General features: G+C 38.1%; 1 protein-coding gene across 1 annotated transcript; it reads left to right on the top strand.

Moving 5' to 3' along the window:
* The first annotated feature begins 4,242 nt into the window (after positions 1 to 4,242).
* Positions 4,243 to 25,735, top strand: LOC141954213 (opsin-5-like). The gene is made up of 5 exons (XM_074893524.1): positions 4,243 to 4,330; positions 7,665 to 7,827; positions 10,283 to 10,410; positions 10,957 to 11,291; positions 25,124 to 25,735. Exons 1-5 carry the CDS (start codon positions 4,243 to 4,245, stop codon positions 25,733 to 25,735), a joined length of 1,326 nt encoding a protein of 441 aa, XP_074749625.1.
* The last annotated feature ends 625 nt before the right edge of the window (positions 25,736 to 26,360 follow it).

Genomic DNA, 26,360 nt, shown 5'->3' with positions numbered 1-26,360 from the left:
ATGACATATATTCACAATGACAATAGTTTAACTGAGTGTAACTTTTAAACTAATTTATTGAAACTGATACCTTGAATGTAGATGTCCAGACCTTAGTTGTTACCTGATTTACAGTAATTAACATACTATCAAAAGTTAACATTTTTAAAAATAAATTTTGTAGATTTTTAAAATTTCAATTTAAATGCATTTCTTGTGTGTTGGCAAGTTGTTCTAGCTGTTGAGGGGAGGAGTGAGAAAAATGCAGGCAAAGTAATTTTCAGATAAAATATTTTACAGGTAAACACAGGTAAAGGATTTTTCAAAAATATCACTATGTAGATCATCAGCCCAGACAAAAAAAAAAGCCAGTGAAACTTGTAGCTATTTGCCAACACAGCATGTTAGAGTGTTGAGTGGTTTTTGGAACATCAATATGTAGTTCTTTTCTATTCCAGTTCCTCTTTGAAGATGGCTTTATCCATCTTTTCTAAAAGTGATGCTTTTGCTTTTAAATTATAAATTGATTAAATACTGTTTGTTTTTAAAGTCCTTCTTTATGTAACTCACTTGGAGCTGTTGACTACTGATGTGCAAAATTAATCACCGTGTTTAACTCTAAAATTACTACAAATATCTGCAAAAAGGTAGATGCTTGAGAACTGCTTAAGTGGCAGGTTTCTGGAGACTTAGCAGCTTGGGAATTCATGATTAAAATGGCTTCACTGGTCCTGAAAAGGCACAATTTTAGTTAAGAATTACTGTAAAAGAATAGGAAAAATTATTTACAGTGCTCAGAAAAATGTAGATTTCCAAACAGTCCAAGTAAGAACTATTGGAACTGACTGTTCAGGTGATTATAAAAATGTTGTTTAATGGAGGCATTTTTTTTATTATTATTAACAAGAATGGAGTTATTTTTACTTGATCATCACTTCCCTTACCTGTTTTTATCTTCTTATTTTGGTAACACACAGAAGGCTGAAATACTTAATCTTACAATTCTTGTTAGAGCACAGAGCTGGTATTTACACAAGCTCTGGTGCTAGAGAGATATCAGAGAACTGGAGTGGCGTGGGCTCTAGGGACTTTAGTTTCTGTAACAGAAAGAGTGAAATAGGCTGAGACAAGCTTGAAGTGATTTTCATTTACAGTGGCAGATGAAAACTGTGGTATTACTGGACCAGGGGTAAATGAAATGAGACAAGCAAGAGCCATGTTGTCAGTGGCACAAAACCCTGTCTTCTTGACATTTCTGATTGAGAGCTTTTTTATCTACTCAGAAGAGTGAAGGCCACTCTTACCAAAGCCAAATTAGGAGTAGGGTTGCATGCTTTCTGGATGAGGGACACTGTATATGCTGGTAGTATCAACTTGGTTTTGTCATGTCTGAACGACTCTTTTGAAGTATGGAAGTTGTGGCTTAAATGCTCCTCTGCCTGAGTCCAGCCAGCGCTGGGCACTTGGAATAAAACTCCCCTTTACTCAGCATGGGATTTAATTCTCAAAAATTCATTCCAAAGACAACATGGATAAAATCCAAGAAAGTCTGACTGTGACAAGTGAGCAGACTGCTGTGGAAAACCAGGAGCTCAAGTAGCTTTCTAGAACTCATGACCAGTTGAAGAACTGCAGTTTCTAGGATAGAATGTTTTTCCTTTTAGCAAATATGAAATTTGTTTTTGATAGGAGAGAGCATTGAAAATGGAACACTAATATCTGAAACGAGCGCAGCCTTTCCTTGTGAATAGATTGCCTCAGGGAAAAAGCAGATGAATGTCCTGTCACTATTTTTGTTGCGGTCTCTTGAGGGCAGTCTGCAGCAAGCACTGGCCACCAGGAAAATGCTAGAGCTGAGGCTTCTGATGTGAAATCTTGATATTACTGCAGTTCTGATAGAACAAATATTGGTAAACGTTTAAAATATAAATATTATTAGTGTTATGCATGAAGCTTGAAATTCCTCCTGAGTGAACACCTGGTGAACAAACATGTAGCCCCTTTGGTTTCAGTGGAAGTGTCCTGAATTATAGCAACAGAGAAAAGAGGGGTTTATGTAGAAACAACTGATGGACCACGGGGAGAATAAGCAGCTTATAGGAATCTGTAGGGAAGATGGACAATCTGAATTTAGATACTCTGCCTTATTACACTGAAAGAAAAAATGCAGCTACAAGATCATTATTTGATGTGGATACACGCCAGTTAACTAAAAGACACTGGGTTTAAGTGCTATGTGAGCTGGGAGTTTTAGCTGTTTGCTAAGGTGACTTCATTTCTCCAGGTGCTTTTTCTTTGATGTTTCCCATGTTGCCCCAAGCCAAACGTGTAAGGATGTGCTGCTGCTTCACTGTGAACTGCCCTTATGCTGGAGATGAGGTGAGATCCTGTTGCTGTCCACAGTGATCAAGCAGGAGACAGCAGATTTCCCTGCTGGACTCCGTGGAAACAAAGAGAAAGCCAGAAATGACCAGCAGTGGAAATATGTTTACCATTATTTGAGGTAAAGGCCTGTGAATGTATCTGGAGGATTTTGCTGAGCTTTTGTCATCATGTTTTTGTGGTAACTTCAATTTACCAAGAACAGCTCCAAATAATCTCTTTAATACTGGTTAAGACAATACAGCAACAGCATCTGTGAGAGGAGGAAAAACAAACAAGCAGAAAGATTAGCCTTTGCTAGACTTCTTTCTGACTGTGGTAGAAGACAGCTTCACCTGTGGTGTTTGCCCTGAAGTTGTATAATGTGTTAAACCTTATGTCAGAGCATCAACATATCTGTGTATGTCTCTAGCAGGTGTATTGCAATTTTATCACGTTACTGTCCTCACTTTGATCCTGCACTCATCTGCGTGGGCAGTAAGGTCTGGACTGCCTCACAGGGCTGGCCCCATAGCGACTCCTTGAAAACAGGAATGGCAGAGGACAGAAAGTGGTAACTGGCATTTTTCTGAGTTATGCCAGTATGTATCTCAGACCTACAGGAAGACAGATGACAAGCTCTTTTTCATTAGTGTAACTCTCCTCACAAAGTATTTTTCTAGGAAAAGCTGAGCAATATCCCATTGACTTGACTTGTCACAGCAAGTGTGTCTCCTTGCTGAAGACTTTATACTAACAATTGCAGTTATGTTCAGAGTTGACACATAGGATACCTGAAATACAGACTCTCTTAAATTTAGTAACCCACTTCCTGAAATTCAAGAGAGTTCAATCTGTTGTAGTTTAAGGGAATTTAGCCCTTTACTCTCTTGTATACATTGCTAATTTCTCAGCTGGAGGAGCACAAATTTCTATAAAATTTACAAATACACTCAGTGAGACAGATTGAGAAAGGTGGAGGACAGGAATGGAAAATAAAAGTAGAATGCTTGTGGAAGGCAGAAAGAAAGAGATAATTTATTTGGGTCACCACTTCATAAAGTTATGATTTAAGTGGTATAAATAAGTTTTAGAATTAAGTGCATACATATATATCTCATACATTCTTGTCTCTACTTATTAGTTACTCTGATGCTCTTCACACATTTCTCTCTCTTTTTTTTTTTTTTTTTTTGTTAGGTTTATATTTACAGTTCTGTACCCCTTGTTGTTAAGATTTCCTACTTTGGTTCCTCTGTTGCAAAGTGGTGATGAGTAATATTCTGGAACAAACCTTATTGAGCCAAGTCAAGTTTCCAAAATTTAGTGCACCCTTGCTCACCAATTACATTTGCAATGTTGTGACATTCTCATATTTGGATGAGTCCCTCAGTAGAAATTGGTTTCTAGTTCTGTGCTGTTCTAGGCTGTGATTTCATCTGTAAATTGCACAGAATCACAGAATGGTGACATTGTAAGGAACCTCTGGAGGTCTTCTGGTCAAATCCCCTTCCACAGCAGGGCCACCTAGAGACAGTTGCCGAGGACTGTGCTGAGATGTTTTTTTAATATCTCTAGGGATGGAGACTCCAGAATTCCCTGGGCAACCTGTGCCAGTGCTCAGTCACCCTCACAGTGAAAAAGTGTCCTGTTGTTCAGAGGAAGCCTCCTGTATTTCAGTTTGTGCCCATTGCCTCTTACCCTGCCACTGAGCACCACTAAAAAGAGCCTGGCTCCATCTTCTTTGCACCATCCATTCAGATAAATTAATTGTTAATTCAGAAAATAAAATAAAATTCTCCCTGTCCTTCCCCAACAAAACATCTTACAACCTTGCAAAGAATTCACAGGTGCCTGCTTGGATACTGAATTTCTAATACCGTGTCCTCTTTTGTTTTTCAGATGGGCCCATCTTTTGGTAACTCAACATTCCAGTCCAAAATAACAGAATCAGCTGATATTGTTGTTGGAATATGTTATATGGTATTTGGTAAGTGTGATTTCATGGTATAGAGCTTTGGCCGTATTTGATGTGATAGGGAGACTTGAGTGTAAAAGTAAAGTTTGTTTCTGACACAGATGAACTTCTCTGTATTCATAAAAAGGGGAAAAAAAGCATAGAGTAAAATCATCAAAAGGTTTTTCACCTGTGATTATGTTAGGTACAAAAACTTTATTCAGTACTAAGAATATAAAGCTGGCCAGGAACACTGGTTTTTGAGGCCCTGGCAGTTCTTGGCCTCTGTATGATCATTGCTGAGTCTAAACAAGAGAGCGTCTCTTCCACACATCATTGCAAACAATAGAACAAGATATCTTGACTCCTGCCTGAAGTAGAATACCAAAAGCCATAATTATGTCTGGGAAGGTTCTGGAAAGATCAGTTTTATGGTCAACGTCCTGTCCCTGCCTTAGAAAGTGAGATTTCTGGGGAGGGGTTTATGCTGTTGGAGCGAAGGCAAATTTATCCTCCATAGTCCTGGTCTGACTGAGGAGAAAAATCCAGATCCAGTCCTAAAGGTACTGGCCAGTGTAACCATGAGCCAGAGGCCAGGAAAGGCAACCCAGACATCTGGGAGAGCAATGGCCACCCTCACTAAGTGCAGTCAGTAGACATGGAAGATGTCTGGTGCTTCAGAAGATGGTGAAAAACAAAAAATGTAGTGGCCAAATGACTGTCCTAACATAAATTTTCCTTCCCTAAGGAAACTAATACTAGCCCTGAAGTATGGGATTAATGCAAAGTAAATATAGCACCAACAAAGAGTAAACCCGAGAGTTTAGTCCTGTCAATGAACATTTGCATCTAATGGCTTCAAAGATTAACATGTGTTTCAACATGTTTTCTCAACATTTTGACTGGAAAATTTAAATGAATGTAAGACCTATTTATATTAGAGTGTAGCCGTATATGGATAGCTGAGTCTGAGAAGACTTATAGCCTGGCTGGACAATGCATATCAATTTAGAGACGCATCCTTACAGTATTTCTACTCCTGAATTTGCAAAGCTGGTTCAGCTAACGATAGGGTAATTTCTTATCAGAAACCTCATGCTGTTTTTTCTACTGCCAGATGGACTGAAATTTTCTTGTGTAACTTTATTTCTGGTTTTGCTGTTTTCTATGTGTTATCAACAACAAATAAGATGCAGACCTCTTTACTGACAACACTGGTGATAAATAGTGAAAATCTCATTTCTGTCCCATGTTCTCCTCTCCCATCTTTGTTCAGCTAGTCACACAATATAGTGTTGCCTCACAACTTTCTTTTTAACTTTCTCTTTCTGGATCCTGTGATAATCAACCACGCTCAGATCATCGAGTCTTTTTTCAGGATGTATCCCCAGTATCTACTATGGTAGTTGTACATATTAGTCAGTTGCTAATATGAAGAGGAATGGGAAACATGGAGAAGAGGTTTTCAGTAGGTGGTATTTTGTAAGAGTTGCACAAAATATTTGAAAGAAAAATTATATGCTTAAAAAGAAAAAAAATTGTTTTAGATAAAACCTCTTCCCATCTCTTCCTCCAGGAATTTCACAATGGAAACATATGTGAACAGGGATGGCTTTGACCATAAATTCAACCAGATCCCAAAGTGGCTATGATGTCAGCTGGTGCATACTAAAAACTGTATATGGACTTGAGCTGGTAATTCAGACAAGACAGACACCAAGGGAAATAAAAGCAAAAAATAAATTTGTGGTTTTGCTAAGGAAAAGTATGATTGATTGACTCTTCTGTATTAAAGCCACTGAAGATACTTAAGTATAACGTATCTCTGATGTGGCTACAATTTTTATGTTCTGGTTAAAATTAATCTTTCTAGGAACAGTGAGAGAGCATGTCCTGATAGTTTGATGATCTGTGCTCCTTGACCTCAGCCAACCTGATTCTGCTTAGGTAATGTTCCTTTTAGAGATACCAAGTGATAATCAGATTGAAATGTAATTGAAACATTGAAAAATATTAAAATGTGGAAAGAAAATGGGAATAATAATAAAAAAGATTGCCTTTTACTGTGTTTTTGTTGTTATTTTTTTGAAGTCTTGGAAGAAAAATGTTTGAAGAAAAATGTTTGGAACAATGTTTGGAATTGAATTTAAGGAGAATATTCTTTCTCTCTCCAGAAGATTTTAAATTACAAATATCTTAAATGGGTTTAAGGAGATCAGTGATGGAAAGGAATTTAGTATCAGTGTCTAACATTACTTGCTAATCTGCTGTTTCCTTGTGAGAAAATACCATAATCTGTAGAATACTTGGGAAAATTATGGCTTTTTTTTTTCTTGTGAGAATATAATTAAATGAGGGATATTCTCTTATGGGTATAATCCAAAGCCAATGTTGGTTTGCAGTCTCTATGCAACTTGTTAACCTCAATTTCTAGGTCAATATTTACCTATATTCTATAGATAAAGTGTTGCTTTTTCCAAAGGTGTGCAGGAACAAACAGTGAGGTCCACAAAAGCACTTGGTCTCTTTTTAACAGCTTGATTTCACATGGTGTTAATTAATGGACTCTTCCATTCATCAGGCATTCTTGTTTCCATGGTCCTCGGAAGCTTTTATGTTTGAAAGTGTTGCTCTTGTGTGTCTGTAAAAGGCAGCCTAAAATTCTGGTTTTTGGCCCTTGTCTGACCTTCTAAACTGGTGGTCACCTAACTCTTATCTAACTTTCTGTATCAAAGATAGATTTTGATGCTGTTTAAAGGTAGAGAGCAAATTGCTTCTTTTCTAGACTACTTGCAGCCTTCTTAAGTTTCTTGTCAGGTCTCATGGTAAAACCAGCATTCCCAGAGAAAATAGCTTTATCTACACACAGTAGAGACATTACTTAACTACGTTTTTCTCTTTCATGCATAATTCAGCATGCTTGCTATATTGTCTATTATTACTAGGAACTATAACAGGCACCTCTGAGAAAATGCCTCAAAGAGAAAACAAGAAGGGTTAGTGAATGGAGAACTCTAGACCTGAAACTGGGAAAATGTGTGTGGTGCCAGATGGATATTGCCTCTGAGTTAATTAATGCCAGCTTCCTACAGGGAAAATGTTTTTTGGCAGGTCAGTTAATTTAATGGATAAAATTATTCATTAGATCTTTGTAGGTAATTTAATGAACAAAACAGGAAGAAACAAGGAAAAATGATAAAAAAAATTCAAAAAACAATTGAAATATAAAGAAGAGAAAACAAATATAAAAAAGAGACAAGTTTATCTGATAAATGCTAGTTATGATGACAGCACATTATTCTTGTGCAGGGAAAAAAAAAAAGGATGGCTGAAAGTAACTTTTTCTTCATATTGTGTTTCTCTGCAGGAATATGCTCCTTGTGTGGGAACAGTATTCTCCTATATGTCTCCTATAAGAAAAAGAATTTGTTGAAACCAGCAGAATACTTCATTATTAACCTTGCCATCAGTGACCTTGGTATGACTCTGACATTGTACCCTCTAGCTGTAACCTCCAGCCTTTCACACAGGTTTGTTCACTATGCACGTGGTATTTAACATCCTCCGCAGGCTCTGGAGGGCTGTGTCAGTCATGAAGACTGAATTACTCTGCCACTTTGCTTGTCATAAAAGTGGAAATTAGTTAGAGTGATTGAGAGAAGAATGCTTTGTAACAGCAGGCTTATGGAGTGCTGATGTTTGTTTTGCTGATCGGGGATATCAATTAAACTCAGACACCAGAGTGAAAAGAGCAGGCGTATTTTACTAGAAATAACAAAATAATATAACAGAATAATACAGAAAACATACAGTAAGAAAAGACAGAATAGTGCACTTAAACAAATAGGAAAATATAAGGTAATGCATCAAATCATTACTACCTGAGAGAGAGAATAGTGATTAAGAAAGATACATCACCACTTGCATACGTTACCATCATCCAGATCCGCAGTCGCTGGGGAGCCCCGGTTACAGTGAGGATTTGGAGAGCCTGTCCCGGCAAGTGGGAAGTCCTACGTGGTGCGTCCACCCATAGGTGAGGCATCCAAAGTCGCTGTGAGGGGGTCCAGCCTTATATGCTAAAAATCAGCAAGCCAGAATAGCTGGCACCTTTGTTTTAAGCGGAAATATCTGGTTTAAATTTCACATTGGGTTCCCCCCAGAGCCTGGCCAGGGCTCAAGGAAGAAACTAAGAGAATTTCTCTGCTTATCTGATCGGATTTATGCGCAAGGTCTCACATCAGGCCTCGAGGACAGGCACCTGCCTCCGTGACTCTGTTACCCTATTCATATACAAAGGAAGGGAAAGATACATTCATCATAGCTACATCCTCCATGCATATTTCATTAGGGATTACATACTGAGTTAACAGTTTCGGTTCAGGGCCTGTTGCTCAGGCTTCAACACTTCCACCTTTTACATCAGACTAGGTGGTTTGTTATAACTTAGTATAATACCTGTTAGCACAATGGTTATCAGTTATAAAATATACAGGATTCATCTATAGGTCAACTCTGGCTTGGGCCTATTGTCCAAGCCTTAGCACCTCAATGTTAATTAGTGTTTGTGTCTACTGGAGGTTACTATCTTTTTGATTTCTGCAGAGTTGAGAAGATTTTTGTTCCAAACATCCACTTCCTACTGTGTTTATCCTTTGTGGGTAGTATTATTCAAGTGATGGTGAAATGCTTCAGTTTTTTGTCAGTTGGACAGTGAAAACTGGTACCACAAAAAGAAAACCTTGAATTTACTTATGATCTCCAAAAGTAGTGCTAGTGATGATGCATAGAAATGTGGTGTTCTGGATTAATTTTTAGGCCAACACTCGGAATGTAGAGCTTCTTCCTTCCTTCCCCACTTCTCTCCTCTTTATCCACATGAATTCAACCTCATATCATTGTGCAAGATCTATTTTTTGTGATCTTCTTTTAAAGTTTGGGAGGTTTAGGAGGCTCATTACCAGACCTCAGATAGTATTTGTGCAACCCAGGCAGTATGAAAGTGTTCGAGAGAAGGGAACTAGATAGAAAAGCTGCAGGCTTTGGGATAGGATGGTATTTATAATATTATGGACTATCCCAGTTATTGCAGTGTCCCACAACTGTACAGATGTGAGTATACAGTGCTGATCTGGCTTCCCGGAACACTTTACTGAGAAACCTAGGAATGCATGTTTAATAATGCATTTAAGTAGAATTTATTTAACAAAAGAGATGGGAGCACCTCACCCAACATAATCACTGGGTAATTTTTTCTTTTCAGTTAACCAAAATTAAAAAAATGTTTTTGGTTTGATGTGATAAAATCTCACTCTGTCCTTCTCCCATGTAATTTTCTCTCATTTTGGCATCAAAATAAAAAATAAGAGAAAAAAATCCAGTAATTTTTCAGTTTTTACCACATTACTTTCTGTGTTAAAATATTGCTAAATATATTGACTTATGGAGATGATGTCTTCAAAATCTAGAGTGGGGCTTCTGATAACTGCTACTGCAAATACTGCCAGTGTCTGAATAGAAAGGGAGGATGTATAGAGAGTCAGATCAAATTTTTGTTCTTCCGGAGAACCTTCACAAGAGAATGTGTTGATTTTGGTGAAAACTAGTTTCAAAAATATACATAAAGATAGCAGAAATAATAATAAGCTGTGTTATTTTATGACCTAGGCCTACTCGTGACAAGCATTACAATTTTTCTTTTCAGAATGATAATCATTATGTTATACTGCTTTTTTTTTTTTTTTATAAAAATAAAAAAATTTAAATGTGAATTATAAAAATTAAGCAGGACATGATTACTTTACTAGCTGTAAGTTTTTGCAGTGAGAATATCTTTTGTAGTAGGTCATTGACCAACAAATAATTTAACCATGCAGTTTTATTGAATTTTTAAGGCTACAACTGTTAATATATTTCTACCATTTACTATTGCATTTAAGAAAGAAGGATAGCATCTAAGAATTAACTTCCTTGCTTATTTGCCAGGTGGCTTTATGGTAAACAGATTTGCTTGTTCTATGCATTTTGTGGAGTGCTGTTTGGGATCTGCAGTCTTTCAACACTGACATTACTGAGCACTGTGTGCTGCCTCAAAATTTGTTTTCCAGTTTATGGTAAGCTAATGTTTCTGTCTTAAATTACTCAATTTTTCATGTGAACACAGACCACCATTTCTGGCTTGCATATCCTAGAGAGTATTTTTATAGAAGAGATCTTTTACATCCAGGCAGACAATTCTTATTTCTGTGATCACTGATAACTAACTATAGGGCTAGATATATGCAATTGATTACTCTTAAGCTCTTTTAAATCAGGGTGATAATTTGGAAACATGGAATAAGAGTTCCAATCTGAAAGCAAGGCTGGCCTGAATAAACTAATTTTTTCAGAGTTTATTGCTACATCTTGATACAGATTTATTCATAAAGATTTATGTTGTACTAAGTATCCTACATGTATCAGAGAATTCAGCTACCTAATTTCTTTGCAAATTGTTGCGAACCATGCCCTGTTCTTATAAACCTTCAATATGCTATAATATTTTGAACAACTATTAAAGTTATCCTTCTTATTTACCCTGCTCAGGTGCCTGCATATGGGAAACTCCATGCAGACATGGCAACCATGCTGATCTTCACTGATTGTTCTGTGTCTTCCAGGAAACAGGTTCAGGAGAGAACATGGACAAATCTTGATAGCCTGTGCTTGGATTTACGCAGCAGTTTTTGCCTCTTGTCCCCTAGCTCACTGGGGAGAATACGGAGTGGAGCCCTATGGCACAGCCTGCTGCATTGACTGGCGTTCCACCAACATAAATGCTGTGGCCATGTCTTACACTGTAGTCCTCTTTGTTTTCTGTTTTATTCTCCCTTGTGGAGTAATTGTCACTTCTTACTCTCTTATTCTGGTAACTGTGAAAGAATCCAGGAAAGCAGTGGAACAGCATGTCTCCGGCCCTACCAGGACGAGCAACCCGCAAACCATTACTGTCAAGGTATTGAAAGTTAGCCTTTGGCAGGCTGTTTTTGGCATAGCTGGGAAGCACCATGTAAGGACCACGAAAGTTCCTGAGAATGGAATAAAGATGGAAAAGAAAATTGGTCACTGCATTTTTATCTCAGACAACACTATTGTCTTGTGTTGATTTGTTCCATGGCAATGAATTGCTAAACATACAAGTAGTAGCCATGTTGTTTCTGGAGGGTGATAATTGAGCTAACAGAGCTTCGTTACTTGGGAAAATTAAGATTTCAGACTTTTGATCAAAGGAAAGGTTAAAAATTGGAGCACTAAGTTAAAGTGAGTTTGGGTCTCATGCTCAGGAACTATTGCATATGAAAGCCAGTCTGATTTTGAGTTAGTGACTTCTGTTTGCTCAGCTACAGACATCTGAGGAGATCCACGTTTAAGCTTTATATCATTAAAGATTTTAAATAGTAACGTAGAGATCAAATTATCTTGTGTATAACTGAACAAAGGACAAAAGTCACAGAAAAGTGTATCTCTAAATACTTTTTGAACCTCTGAAGGTTTGCGTTTCACTAGGTTATACAGTAAAATTAAATCGGTGGTTGCAGGAGTTGTGGAAGTTGTTTCTTGTTGCCAAACTGTCCCTTTCCAGGAGAAGATCAGCATCTTTTTTTTTTTTTTTCAATATACTAAAAATAAGAGGAACTTTGCAGCTGACATTAGGTGTGCTTTACTCTTAGATAATGTATCTCTTGAAAGACATGAGTGTTACCTCTTGACTCTTAATTATCTCCAGCAGAAAATCTTTGTCTTTGCTTGATTTCAGTGAATCCTTCTCTCACTTCTCTAGTTATTGTTTAGCATGTCCTTCAAAGTATCTTCCTCACTACCCTTCAACTTTCTGCTTGGAGTCATCTTTGGTCCTTATCTTCTCTTTCTGTTCAAGAATACGGATGCTTTCATTTCCAAATACAGTTGGATATCTGAAAGATCTGCCTCTGTATAGATGACCTTCTTTCTCTTTTCATACTAACAAACTTGGTCTCTTTCTGACATCTCTTCAGACTACCAAGTGCAGTGTAGCTGCAGTAGGCATCTTAATCTGTCTCATTACTCCCTCTGAGTATCTTGGTTTTGACCGCCATGGGAAACGCCATCCTTCTGTCTACCATAGGGTCTTGTAAACTAAATATTTTCCTCAATCCAAGCAGTTTAAGAACTAAACGAGTTATGTCCACATCTTACCTACTCCTTCTTTGTAGTAACTCAGATGGAACATATCCCAACTAAAGCTCTTAAGTATATTCCTGCCCCATTCTGGCTATTCAGTAGACATTAATTTTCTTAAGTCTTTCATCTGACTACAAAATATTATCCTTTAATTCTTTAATTAACTTTTAAGACTCTTCATAGCTTGTCCTAATTGACCTCTATACTCCCATTCAGTGAGACCAAGATGCTGGTTACACTGTATGCTCACAACACTCAGAAATGTACATGCATGTTCAGTCCTACTTGTCATTCTTATGAGTTCCTTATAATAAACACTGACAAAATGAAAACAACATCTCCTTGAAAACTTCCTTTGTGGTGTTAACACAAAAAGTCATGCTGGTATATCATGGAGGTTGATACTGGTTGGGCTGCTGGAGCACTATCAGAACTACTTATCATGTACTGACAAGTATTTCTTGGTTTTATTCCCTGATTTTTTCCCCTCAAAATTACTCTCATCTTCACTGTTAGATTGTAAACTCTTTGAGTTACTCTGAGACTGCTTATCTGCAGAGAATCTCACCCTGGAATAATAATAATACGAACAACAATTACTTATACATGATAATCTCTTGGAGACATCTGCTAATAGGATGGTTTAAGTCAAACTCGTAAAGGCAGAGAGAAGAGACGCTTTTGGGGTTTTCTTTTTTAAGAAACTGCTAAAACAATTCACCCAAAACATGTCAATTTTGTGGTACTCTTGGAATAATTATTTGTTGAACTGTAGTTCTTCCTGCTGGATTTGAGCCACAATACAGACTACCTTGTAGCGCCTGTCAATTTAGAGACAATTTATAGCCCATTCTTCCTCCAGCCTGTTCCATCTTTCCTCTGACATCAGGTTACTGTAACTTAGGAGTCCTGGTCAGGTTTGACCTGTGCCTCCACAGTCTGATCCAGCTTCAGCTGAAGTGCTTGGACATTGCTTCAGTCTTGAAAAGCAAAATCCAGAAAATGACTTGGACGCTTAAAATGGGACTTAGACACTTAAGAGTCTAGCTAAGCCCAGAAACTGAATTATGGAAGCTCTTGCTTGGCCACTGCCTATGCCTCAAGGCTCCAGGAAAGTGCCACAGGTTCCTCTGTAAGCATAAATGTTTCCCAGGTTCCTGCAGTTTGCTTTAATCTGTACTGCCTGCACACTAAGTGGCTATCTCTTTCTAAACCATGTTAACTAACCAGGCCATTAAGTTCAATTTAGGCCCACTTTAGTTTAGTTGTTTATTAGTAATTGAATATTTTTATTAGAAAAAGAACAATAAAATACAGATAACATTCACTATCACTAATGTACTTCCCATGTTAAAAGATCTGTCTGTAGTGTTTTTTTCTGTGATATTTTAGAATGACAGTAGCAAGACTGTTAGAAAATGTAATGGGAGCTGGATAGTGCTATTAGTGCTTTTGTGCTTGTGAATTTGCAAGGTTGGCTAACTACTGATACTGCTTTTATTATTGTATAGTGCCATAAAAATCAATTATAATGCATACAGAGGACACTATTGTTCTCATGTGATCTCTTCACAGACGCATGGGTTTGCCAGCTTCTGGAGAACACATGCTCTGAGCATGTAGATAAGATAGATAAATATTGTAAACACAAGTAGAGATGTAGAAAATTGCCTCTTCTCCAGGAGTTCCTTGGGATTAAGCCATTTCAGAAACACATCGTAGTTCCCCCTAGATGTTACAGGAGAAAAACCACCATGTGTGGTGTCTCATGAGACTTCATGTCTCATCAAATACTTTTCCAAATACTATCTCTGAATGCTCTGCATTACATTCAGTTTAAATAACAAGGGGTAAACCTTTGGCCTGGGAGATTGTGTTCAATTTTTGTTCTGATTCAAACTTCGTGTATGACCTCGGACAAATCTGCTGGTACTTAACTTGTATTTCTTTGTGACTGTAATTTGTGGTACCTCTGAATTAGCTGATTTAAAACACTGATATATCTTTTGGCTGAATAGGAGAAGGTTGAATAATCCACATCTCTCTCCTAAAATTTTTTATTGAAGAAACTGAGTGTCTAACTTTGTTCTTATTATGGAATGCAATGATTTGCAGAGAAACAACACAAATCTACACATCATGGAGGTTAATTGGTCTTAAATTGGGTTTCTATGATGCATGGAGATAGTGCTTTGGTTTTTTTAATCCTCATTAAATTATTTTTTTGTTAAATCAATAGAAATTTTACCACCAACATTACTGGAGGATGTCGCACTGCTCTGAAACTGGAAGTATTATATATCCACTGGTATAAGCAATCTTGAAAGCTGTGGCTAATTACAGGTGGGAAGATCTATGAACATAATAGGAAATATTATTGAAATCAAATTGGATAAAGGTTACTCTTCAAAGAAGACTTATAGTTTAGAATACAAGATGCTAAATCTGTATAATTCATTGTAATGGGTAAATCTACTCCTGAAGTAAAAGAAGAATTACAGCTGTTCAATGCTTTTCTTGATTTTGTCCACCTTAAACAGATGCTTTAGTTACATTAGTGCATTACTTACACTATTAAGTGTATAATATTTATTGATTTGAGGTGGAGACAATCGGCTTTGGGCAAGGATGGGAGAATCTGGTTAACTGATAAAGAACATGTTGAATGTGTCTTACTGTCAGGCTTGTTATGGCAGGAAACAGACATTTCATTTGGGGAGAATGTGAAATTGAGATTCTGTTATTTTAATATAGATGATCACATTTATGGTTGACTTCTGTGCAGCATAAACATTGATAGTAGCGAAGAGTGAAAGAAGAAGTGCTTTTAGATTCCTATGTAAGAATGGCTCAGAAAAACCCTTCCATAATGCTTTAGACCTTTCAGTAAAGTTGTCTTCATTTTTGTGTGGTCTCATTTGACTAGTTCATTACTCCCTAGGCTTTCCAAATGTGCAGGTCCTATGAAATCATGTATACTTTTTGTAAGCTGTGTGCTAATTGTAAGACTCACCTTAAAATATATAGGCAGCTACCAAAAAAATTGGGGCAGTAGCAATTAGCATTAAAAATGGTTTTTGCCGTATTTTAGCAAGACAGTTGAAGAAGTATTACCTTATCTTGCACAACTCAACACCATTAAGCTGAGCAGATACAGTGACATGCTGTCTCTAAGTATGTACAAAAGAATAAGTGAACAAAATAATGCCAGAGTGCTTAAAAAAATGCTGCCAGAGGTCTGTTCCAAGGTCTTGAGAGCAGAGTAATCACTGGAAAGACGCCCATTGATTTGTTTTAGATCAGACACCGGTGTGAATCAGGTGGGTTTTTTTCTGAACCACAGTACTGTAACAGTAGTTTATTGTTTTTACTTTTTTTTACTCTTTTGTATTTTGTTGAATGAAGGGAGGAGAAAAATTCATTACATGAATTTTCGAAGCTTAGCCTGTGAGTTTCTAATTTCTTTTACTTCTTCCTCTGTTTTAGCAATGCATTGGCTCACAGGCTTATTATTTTGCAGAAAAACAAAGTAGAGGTTGTAATAGTTCCTTGAGGCATAAAAAAAATCAGTGGAATTAATTTGCTGCTTATAAGCATGCATTTGCACTAAGTCTCACAGATTTTGAAAAGAGTTGCATTTACCCTGTCAGAAACAATTTGTAGGAAAAACTTTCTATTCTCAGCAGAATAGCTTCACCCATAGCAATTCCTTTAAAAGTGAAAGGAAAGAAGAAAATATAATTTTATTGACTTTGTCGTAGCCTTATCTAATTACCTCTGAGAGCTCATTTCTCCTTCTTTGCAGCTTCTGGAAACTGAGAATCCTTTAAAGCTCTGCTGCAATACGCATGTTGCATAAATAAATTAAGAAAAAATAAGCACTTGCTGCAAATCTTCTTTTCTGTTTTGCAGACAAGAATGAATTTGGCTGCCAAAGTAAGCAAATCGGAGACAAATGATGGGCCATGTATGATTCACAGGAAGGACAGCATGTAGTTCTCAATTTAAATGACAATCTTGGGAAGGCTTGATTCTTCTAATTCATTAATGCTCCAGACTTCTTATTCAAAAGCTTTTTGCAATATATTTCTTAAAAAGCAGAAAATTTACTTCTAACTTTCTCTTTTCAACTCTTTATTATTACAGTGAAGTATCCTTTATTAATAATTTTCTACCAGGAACTTCCATATGCTGGCAATTCTCTGTTGTACAAAGAAATACTTGAAGTCAAGACATGTAAGATGCTGAATACATTGAAACTCTGCTTCCCTGCCTATTCCTACCATTGGTCTCAGGCGTGTTGGACGGACTGGCCCTGACAGCATGCAGGTTTACCTCATCTGTGCCTACAGGCTGCAATTGTTCTGCTCTTTGTAAAAGATCTTGAGATGCACAGGGTTCTGTAAGTCCATGGCCTAACTCAAAAGTATCTGTCCTGAACTTAACCAGAAACTCTTCTTTTCCATGCCTTGATATTCTTGATAATCCTGATAATCCTGAGCAATAAAGCTGTAGTCTTCATACAGGTTTATAATGATCAGTTGAAAGTGAGTATTTTTTAGTCAGCTTATTATTTAGACAGAAGAATTTGCTATATCTTCTCTGCTGCAGTGAACGTGTTGATGTAGCGAACATTAATCTGAGTCCCAAGGGAGTTCATTATAGGGAGGGTAAAGTGTAGTGAAAAAATACTACACAACTCTCATAATATATTCTCAAATTCTGTTCATATTTCTGGACAATATTCTTCTGTAGATTAAATTTTTAAACATAGAGGTTGGCTGTTACATTGAAGCTACTGCATTATATTAGGAGACTTAAACAGGAGTTCTTCAGGCTGGTCGAAAATCTGCAGCTTGTACTGATTTAGTGGAATTTGTGGATAATTGACACACTGTCAGCTGTCAAATCTGAAATTGTAGGCAGGTGCTAAAATAGTGACGTATGTGCTGAGTTGTAGATGGTCAGGACTGAATGATCTAAATAATCTACATGGTCTCCATTAAAACTTGCTGAAATTACACGACAGATATATAAATAATTCAGTATTTATATATTTTATAATTAAAAAGCAAGCCCACTATGTACTATTATCTAAACATGGCATCTATGTGAAGCTTACAGTTTTAGCTCCATGCTGGGCTATGACAAGGTAAGAAAATTATCAGCAATGGCTCCTAATATCTTAACATTCATAATTTTTTACCTATGTTGAAATTTTCACTTGTTATTTGAAATACTGGCTGATGTAAACCAGTCTTGATTCCTTAGGGCAGCCTAGTATCACAGGTGTAAGGTACATATCTGTTTCCTTGAATTTTAGAGTATATGAAATGTATTTTGTTGTGGAAATAGATGTTACTAGAATGCAAAGGAGCTGGTACTGTTAGATGCTGTAGGAGTGCAGACCCAGAAAACTGAGAACCCAAATGGCTTCCTATCAAATTAGGAAGCAAAAGGCAGCAGATAAAAGCAGACGAATCTGAGGAGTTGTAGCAGGAAATTGTGGTAATTTCTATTGTCAAAGAAAAGAAGGCCAAGGATCACAAGCACTGATTGCCCTGTTGCTTAGCTGTTAGCATGCTCCCTCGTGTGGTTTTTACCTGTGCCTGGGCATAGGCCAGGGGATAGCGCAAACCAAAAGGTGATATGGGCAAGACCGTGGCACATTTCCCTTGTACCAGTTCCCTCTTGTACAGTTTGCTAGTATTATCCCAGCAGCATCTGCGCTGTAACATGATCCTAACACCCCTTCCTAGGGCATGCAACAAATACTCTCCTTCATGCAATAAAAACACTTGGAACTGAAAAAAAAAGTACACTGAACCCCCAATAATTATGTCTTAAGCCCACCAAGACACCACAAGAGAATGCTGGTGAGACAAAAGGCCCAACACTATGCAGTGTGGAGGTGACTAGTCTGTGCTAGATTCAGAACAGTGGTCCCTGAGCTTATTTTATTTAGCAGTTTAGCCAATGAGACTATAAAACCCAGTCTTTGTGTCCAGGATACATGTACTGGTACTGTGTGTTAGTTGTGAGATGGAGCCCCTTTTTAACGTGTCTGGAATGGTGGGGAGAGGTTCTGGAGGTTAAGTTTTCTTTGCACACTGCGTCTAGCTGAGTAGCACTATGCAGGAGAAAGCTTTATGTCTGAGTAGTTTAAGTAGGAAAATGAATGATATCACTTTAGTTTTTCCAGCAAGAGAACCGCCAGTGTCAGGCATCCTATTGGCCTGTTGCCACACGTACCGTGATAGTGCCCCATCCTGTCTCTTGCTCCTTTTGGTGCAGTCTCGTACTAAATGAATGACAATGAAAGATTAGATAGACTTTTCTCATGCTGATGCTTTTATATCATGCTTAACATGATCTTAGCATGGTCATTGTCAATCTTAATTCCTCTGCTCAGTGTCTGTGATGTCAAATCTGTTTGCCTTACTAAAGACATAAATTTGCTCAGTGAGACTTCTGGCTTCTGATTAAATCTGGAATAGTGGGCTACAGTTTGGGCTGAAATTATTATTTTGAAAACTTCTATGATTCACATTTCTAGATTTCATGTTGTGGTGTGTTGACTCTGGCTGGATGCCAGGTGCCCAGCAAGGCCTCTCTATCACTTCCCCTAATGAGCTGGCCAGGTGAGAGAAAATATAACAAAAGGCTTGTGGGTTGAGATAAGGACAGGGGGATCACTCACCAATTACCACCATGGGCAAAACAGACTCAACTTGGGGAAATTAGTTTATTTATTACCAATCAAATCAGGGTAGAATAACAAGAAAATAAAACCAAATCTTAAAAGCACCTTCCCCCCACACCTCACTTCTTTCCAGGCTCAGCTTTACTCCCAATTTTCTCTACCTTCTCCTGCCCCAGCAGTGCAGGGGGACGGGGAATGGGGGTTGTGGTCAGTTCATCACACTGTCTCTGCCACTCCTTCCTCCTCAGGGGGAGGACTCCTCACACTCTTCCCCTGCTCTAGCGTGGGGTCCCTCCCATGGGAGACAGTTCTCCACAAACTGCTCCAATATGAGTCCTTCCCACGGGCTGCAGCTCTTCTCAAACTGCTCCAGTGAGGGTCCCTTCCACGGGGTGCAGTCCTTCAGGAACAGACTGTTCCAGCGTGGGTCCCCCACGGGGTCACAAGTGCTGCCAGCAAACCTGCTCCAGCGTGGGCTCCTCTCTCCATGGGTCCACAGGTCCTGCCAGGAGCCTGCTCCAGCATGGGCTTCCCACAGGGTCACAGCCTCATTCAGGCACATCCACCTGCTCCAGTGTGGGGTCCTCCATGGGCTGCAGTGGATTCTGCTCCACCATTAACCTCCATGGGTGCAGGGGCACAGCCTGTCCCACCATGGTCTGCACCAGGGGCTGCAGGGGAATCTCTGCTCTGGCACCTGGAGCACCTCCCCCTCCTTCCTTGGTGTCTGCAGAGTTGTTCCTCTCACATATTCTCACTCCTCTCTCCAGCTACAGTTCTGCAGTTTTCTTTTTCTTTTTCTCCTTCTTTAATACATTCTCACAGAGGTACTAGCACCATTGCTGATGGGCTCAGCCTTGTCCAGTGGTGGGTCCATCTTGGAGCCATCTGGCATTGGCTGTATTAGACATGGGAGAAGCTTCTAGCGGCTTCTCACAGAAGCCACCCCTGTAGCACCCTGCTACCAAAACCTTGCCATGCAAACCCAATACACGTTATCTAATGCAAGCAGTCTAGCCTGCCAAGATAATTCTTCAGGATACAAAAATGCGTGAGGCTCAGGGTGACACTCACTGATGACACTTTTGCAGTAAGCATGCTTTGCATCTGTTTATACTGGCCAGGACAAACTGGACCTCACCTGTGAAAAGGATGAGCATCGATGATTCAGGCTTGCAGCACTGAGGACCAGATGCTTACATGTTAATTCACTTTTAGAAAGTGCTGTTGAGGCATATGATATGTTTAGGTTTTTTGATCATGGTTGACCAATTCCTACTAGGAATACCTACAAGGTTTTTAAAATCCTTTCAGCCAAAATGAGTTGCTAGAAACCTGCCTGGAACATAACTTTGAAATAATGCTTCACAGAAGTGATTAAATATATAGACAGACTTTTTGTAATGCATGTGTTTTCATTCTTCATGTACTTTCTCTTAATTATAATGAGTAATGCTTTACGATATGGGTATTTTAATCCAAACTACCTTGGTGACTGTGATAAGGAAAGATGAGAGCAAAAAATGAGGCGAATGGCTGGTGCACTGTGTGTACAGTAGAATTGCAAATCTGGAAATCTTTTCTAGATGTTGGTAGTTTTCCATAGGCCAGAGACTTTGTTATTTGGAAGCAGATTGGAAGTGACAAATACTTTCCCTGATGGGGTGTGGAAAAACATGGGTAGTTTCAGAATTTGATTTTTTGAATGTATCAAGAACGGTTGGTGTGTTGTGTTTCTAGTTCTAATTTTTATAATCTTGATGGACAGATTGAGAAATCTGGACTGGACATGCAAAAATACACATTCCATTGTGAGCATGATTAGAGATGCATGACAAAAAGGCATTTTGTTGTTTTTCTAAACAAGTTTAGATATTCTAGAGGTTTTTTTATGTACAATTACAGGATATGTATGCATAATTTTGGTGTGCATGTTCTCAAATACATATATGCTTTTGCATGTGGAAATGAGTAATTTTCTGTTGAAAACATGGGACAAAATAGCTCCACAAGTTAAACATCTGGAAGTCAGGCAGCAAGAATTCAAATAAGATATTTCTGTTGTAATAATTTTTTGAATAAAACCCATAGTGATCAAGTGGTTTATGTTTTTCAATTAGTTTTCAAAATACATGATTTTATAAAATCTGTTTTTCACTTACTTTAAGCCAGTATCTTTTCCAAGCATTGTGCATTCTTACTAAAGAAACTTACAGTAATCCTAAGAGGGAAGCTATGAAAGGTCTGTACGTGTGCATAGTTTCCACTTATTTCGTGGGAGCAAGTAACACGACTTTGCTTCTGGTAGGCTGACAGCAAGGTACTGATGCCTCTCTGTGCCTGGGTAACTAGGTGAGTGTCATTGCATCAGGGATATTCTCACCAGTGGTTTGGTCCTGTAAAGCATCATTTACTTAAAAGTATCAACAAGCTGAATTCACCCTGTCTTATTCAGTACGGACTCCAATAAACATCTAGTTTGAAATAGTTGAATTAGATTCTTAGCTTGTGCCAACAGCCAGGGCTTGTTCCAGTCTCCGTGAGTGAACTGACATACACCAGCTGTGCTGTGTATCCTGTGATGATATTTTTCTTACATCCCTGTATGAGGGACAGAACTGTAGGGATTCTTCTGGCCAGTGAGATTTTTGAGTGGAGATCCCTTATTCTGAACAACCATTTCAGGGGTAAAATGAACTCATCACTGGAAATAACTTACCTGAGGCAGAAGTAAAGGTTTTTTCCTGACATATTCACAGAATTCTAGTTGGTTATTGAGGCCTGAATTACAGAACTGATGTAGCTTTGTTTCTGTCCTACCATGTACATTTTTAGGTGACCTTTGGCCACTGTATTATGCACTGAATTAAGACAGTTTTTAGAAGTCATTGGCAAAGTTAAGTATGAACCAGTAGGAAAAAAGCAATGCTCACTCACAAGTACTCCATCCCTTACAGTGAAAGAGCTCATGGAAAAGATTATTTTGCTTTAAAAATCTTTCTGAGATTATCTTTGACCAGTTTATATGCAGGTAATTGAAATCCCTCTTCATGGCTGTCTCGTTATGCTTTGTTGCCTCCCTAGTTTCTCTGGAACAGTGTACCTTCAATAATCTATTTCTGATCATTTTAGGAAAACTGACCGCTGCACATATAGTATTTCAGAGGTAGCTAAGATATGGTTATACAAATACACCACGTCTCCAAGAATGTGTACTAAAGGACACGTCTTTGAAGGTGTAGCCTGCCTCTACAATGTTTCCCCATTTGTTGTCCTTATACAATTCTGCTGTTGTTCTTGTTTGCCGACAAAAACACAAAACTGTCCTTTGCTTTGGCCCTTGGTGAATTTCTTGTGAATGGTCACAAAGTTTCCCTGTATCTGCCTCATTGAAATTCTCCTCTTTTGTTGTGCTTATGAAAATCTTGATGTTCTTTGCCATCCCATGCTGGCATCACTGGTCAGCCCACTCCTCACACATGTCTTCTTGGAACCATGTTGGTCATTTTGTTGGTCTTGACGAGATGGAGATAATTCATCAAACACCTGGCTTGAAACTTCTTACCATGGGCAGAAAGTGTTAAGTGTTGTCCAAACTCTGTTGTGCTAAAATTCAGACTTCTCAATATGTGCCATGACAATATAAATAATAATAACAAAGTCTCTTTCTACATGCATGTATTTAGATGTACAGTTGATATGCTCAGATATCTCAAAAGGGTTTCCTTTTGCTTAATTGTGCTCCACTAAAAGTTAGTTGTCTTAAGTACAGCCTCAAAATTGTTAGTGACAAAGACCTGAGAGCAATCCATCACATCTATTTTAGACATAGATCTTTGAGTGATATCAATTGCTTTCAGAAGATATGCCTCTTTTTCCTTTGATGTTATAAAAACCATAGACTGACTTAGATTCAGAATGTAAATTTTTGGATAGCTCAAGTTATGCAAGATTAACCCCATCCTTGCTGTAGAAACTGTATTGATGCAGTTTGGGAAGTTGGCTGAGAGGTCCTTTAAAATGTGTGGCAAATTTTTTTTCACAGGAACAATGTAAAGCGTATCACAATCCCAAAGATTAATTGATACCATAAATAAGCCATCTGGGAAACGCACCAATCGATTCTAATGTCCATTTCTTCTTAATGTGATTCTAAAGAGCCAAGGCATATTACTTGCCACAGAAACTGCTTTTAGTTTAAGTCTTGAATGCAGGCCATGGACAGTTGAGGATTACAAAACCATGCATATGGCTCCAGCACATCCATAGATAGAGCCAGACCTTCAGCTGATGTAAAGAAGTAGAATGCTGTGGAAGAAAAGAGAAAAATTAAGTTCACCCCATCTTGTGGATTTGCCTCTTCATCATTTCTTAACTAGTCTCATTCTGCCAAAATACCTTGTTTCTCAATTCTGTCAAATGACTTTAACTTTGGACTTCATGTGAGCTCTAACAGTTAGAGCTCTAAATGGTTATCAGCCATAAATGGTAAATTTCTCCAGTGCCACTATTATTATAGTGGATGGCTTTCTAGAGACAGATGCTAATTCATAAACAGATTTTAGCCTAATAGAAAAAACAGTTAAATGCCATAGACATTCCTCATAAAACTCATAGTATATATTTCTTGGCAATCACCATTCGTTTCTTCTTGTAAAATAAAATTTGTGAGACTACTAAATTTAGGGAGAAAATAATGGCATTTGGAGGAGCCCTCTATGCCTTAAAAGAATCTAATACATGTTTCTCTAGTGTTTGTGCTCAGGGCCTCTTTCATTCTCACTCTGAATACAACAATGTCATCTCTCTTAATAAAAAAACCCATGATTTTTGCAACCTCGGATCTATAGCCAGAGCCTCGCTGAGAAAAGTGGTGGATTTGCAGTTAACTGAGCTAGTTAGCAGCTCTGTACTCCCACTTGCAGAGGGCAGCTCAGGCAGGTGGCACAATTAGTGGCTGAAAACAAAAGTACTTTCCTTATGTATTTTCTTATGTCCCTTGGATCCAATGCTACTGTAAATTGAATGGATTCTCCACTGTCTTCCTTACTTGAAAATACATACCTTTTGGCAAGAATGGACTTGCAAAACTTCTTCAAGAGCATGAATATTCTTGTTTCTATCTATAAAATATATGTGCACTTGTTATAAGCAGTGCTTAGAATGATGCCCAGCAGGTTAGTCTTCCTATGTATGCTGATGCTTACAGTTTACTTTAGATTTCTCAAGATTTATGTTTATTGCAGGTCCGATATTTATTCTTGCATTTTACATATCTCTGTGATAATTTATACTAAGAACCTGTTGTGGGTTTTTTTCGTTTTGTTTTTGGTTTTGTTTTTTAAAGTCTTATCAAAGCTTTCTTCATAGAGTTTATTCAACATTGTTTATTCAAACAATTGTTCAGTAGGACTTAACTTACATTCATTAGTTTGATTCACCTTCAGGTTTAATCTGTTTTTCTGCTGTCAGGTGCCTGTGTGTGGCTCCAGTTGAGCACCAGCAGTAAAATTATGGAAGACACTCTGTAGCCAGAAAAACCAGTATTACTCATGAATTAGACAGTAGATAGGAATGGCTTTGCAATCCAGACAAATGTTTCCCCAGAATGGTATCTTTTCTTTTAGGTTGGATTCCTTTTTGGTCTAAAAAGAGTTTTCATTGCACTTCAGTGAAGAGGAGGAGAAATGTAGGAGCTGATACATTTTAACTTTGAAAGTTTCAGGTAGAAGTAAGTTTCAGACAGAAGAGAGTTGATAGAAAAATATGCATTTGGATAGCAGTTGAGGTATGATGGAAGGCTTGGGGAGACTTTTAACAAGGGGGTTCAATCAGGTGGTATTTTTATGCATATACTATTTTGGTGGCTACTTTTCTCATGCATGCAATTTTTTAACTCACTGTTTTCTCTTTTTCTCTGCAAGCTGAGTGTTGCTGTGTGCATTGGATTTTTTGCTGCCTGGAGCCCTTATGCCATCATTGCCATGTGGGCAGCTTTTGGATCAATAGATAAGATTCCTCCATTAGCCTTTGCTGTGCCAGCTGTCTTTGCAAAGTCCTCCACACTCTACAATCCAGTTATCTATCTCCTCCTGAAGCCCAATTTCCGAAACACCATTGCCAAAGATTTCACAGTGCTTCAACAGCTATGCATCAGGAGTTGTTTTTGTGTCAAGGCACCGCAGGACTACAGATCAACTTTGAACACCAGCCTGAGAACAAATAAGGGCAAAAATGAACCCAGCTGTAATTCTCTGCCAATTGTGGAAGAATGTTCTTATTTCCCCTATGAAAAGTGCAGTGATACTTTTGAATGCTTTCAAGGGTATCCAAAATGCTGCCAGGTGAGGCTAAGTGCTATGGAATGCCCTCCTCAAGAAACTGTGCCCTTGGAGAGCAACCTCCAAGCAAAAGTGAGACAGGCCAGTAAGAAGTCAGTAAAGGTGGTTGTGCAGGGAGAAAAAAGCACTGAAATCGATACCTTGGAAATCACCTTGGAAGCAGTACCTGTGCATTGTACATTTACAGACCTCTAGAGCTGCTTGCATGAAGCTTTCTGACAGTACTGTTGTTATACTGGTTTTATGAATGTAACTTTTTCTAAAGAGTCCTTCTACTACCCCATTTGCTAGATTATTTTCCTGTTTTTTTCTCATACTCTTTGAATGAACATGTGCTACAGCATGGACATGCTATAAATGCTGTATGACTCTTGCCATGCCAATTTAAGCATGTTGTGCTGTGTTCACATCATGAACTATGTCAGGCAAATCCTCTCTGCACTTCGTAACATCCTTTTACTCCATTTTTGAGAGAATACACTAACCATTTAGAGGTTTTCTGTAAAGTGTTATTCCACTTTCTAAACTATGTACATTTTATATTCTGTCCATTCAAAAGAAATAACTCAATGTAGAGTTTTAAAAGGACAAGCTCATGCTCGTTTAATTGTTACAGCCACTGAAAAGGTAAATGCTGACTGAAATGCCTGTTTTCCAAGAAGCGATGCTGAATGACTGCATATGTTGCATTTGCTGGAAGGTATAGGTGATTTTTTCCCTTGCTTTGAGATGAACAGGCAGGTTCTGACCTCGTTCCACATGAATGAAATCAAAATATTTCTGGTAATTCAAGACAGTATGTAACTTTTGTTTACTGTTT

The sequence above is a fragment of the Strix uralensis genome, chromosome 1, assembly GCF_047716275.1.
Source record: "Strix uralensis isolate ZFMK-TIS-50842 chromosome 1, bStrUra1, whole genome shotgun sequence".
In the NCBI taxonomy this organism is placed as follows: Eukaryota; Metazoa; Chordata; class Aves; order Strigiformes; family Strigidae; genus Strix; species Strix uralensis.
Note: the sequence above shows the minus strand (reverse complement) of the source record. Positions and strands in the feature narration are given on the sequence as shown.

Coding starts and splice junctions, on each gene's coding strand:
- LOC141954213 (XM_074893524.1), top strand. CDS start 4,243: ATGGGCCCATCTTTTGGTAACTCAACATTCCAGTCCAAAATAACAGAA. Junction 4,331..7,664: donor AATATGTTATATGGTATTTG/GTAAGTGTGATT, acceptor GTTTCTCTGCAG/GAATATGCTCCTTGTGTGGG. Junction 11,292..25,123: donor CGCAAACCATTACTGTCAAG/GTATTGAAAGTT, acceptor TTTCTCTGCAAG/CTGAGTGTTGCTGTGTGCAT.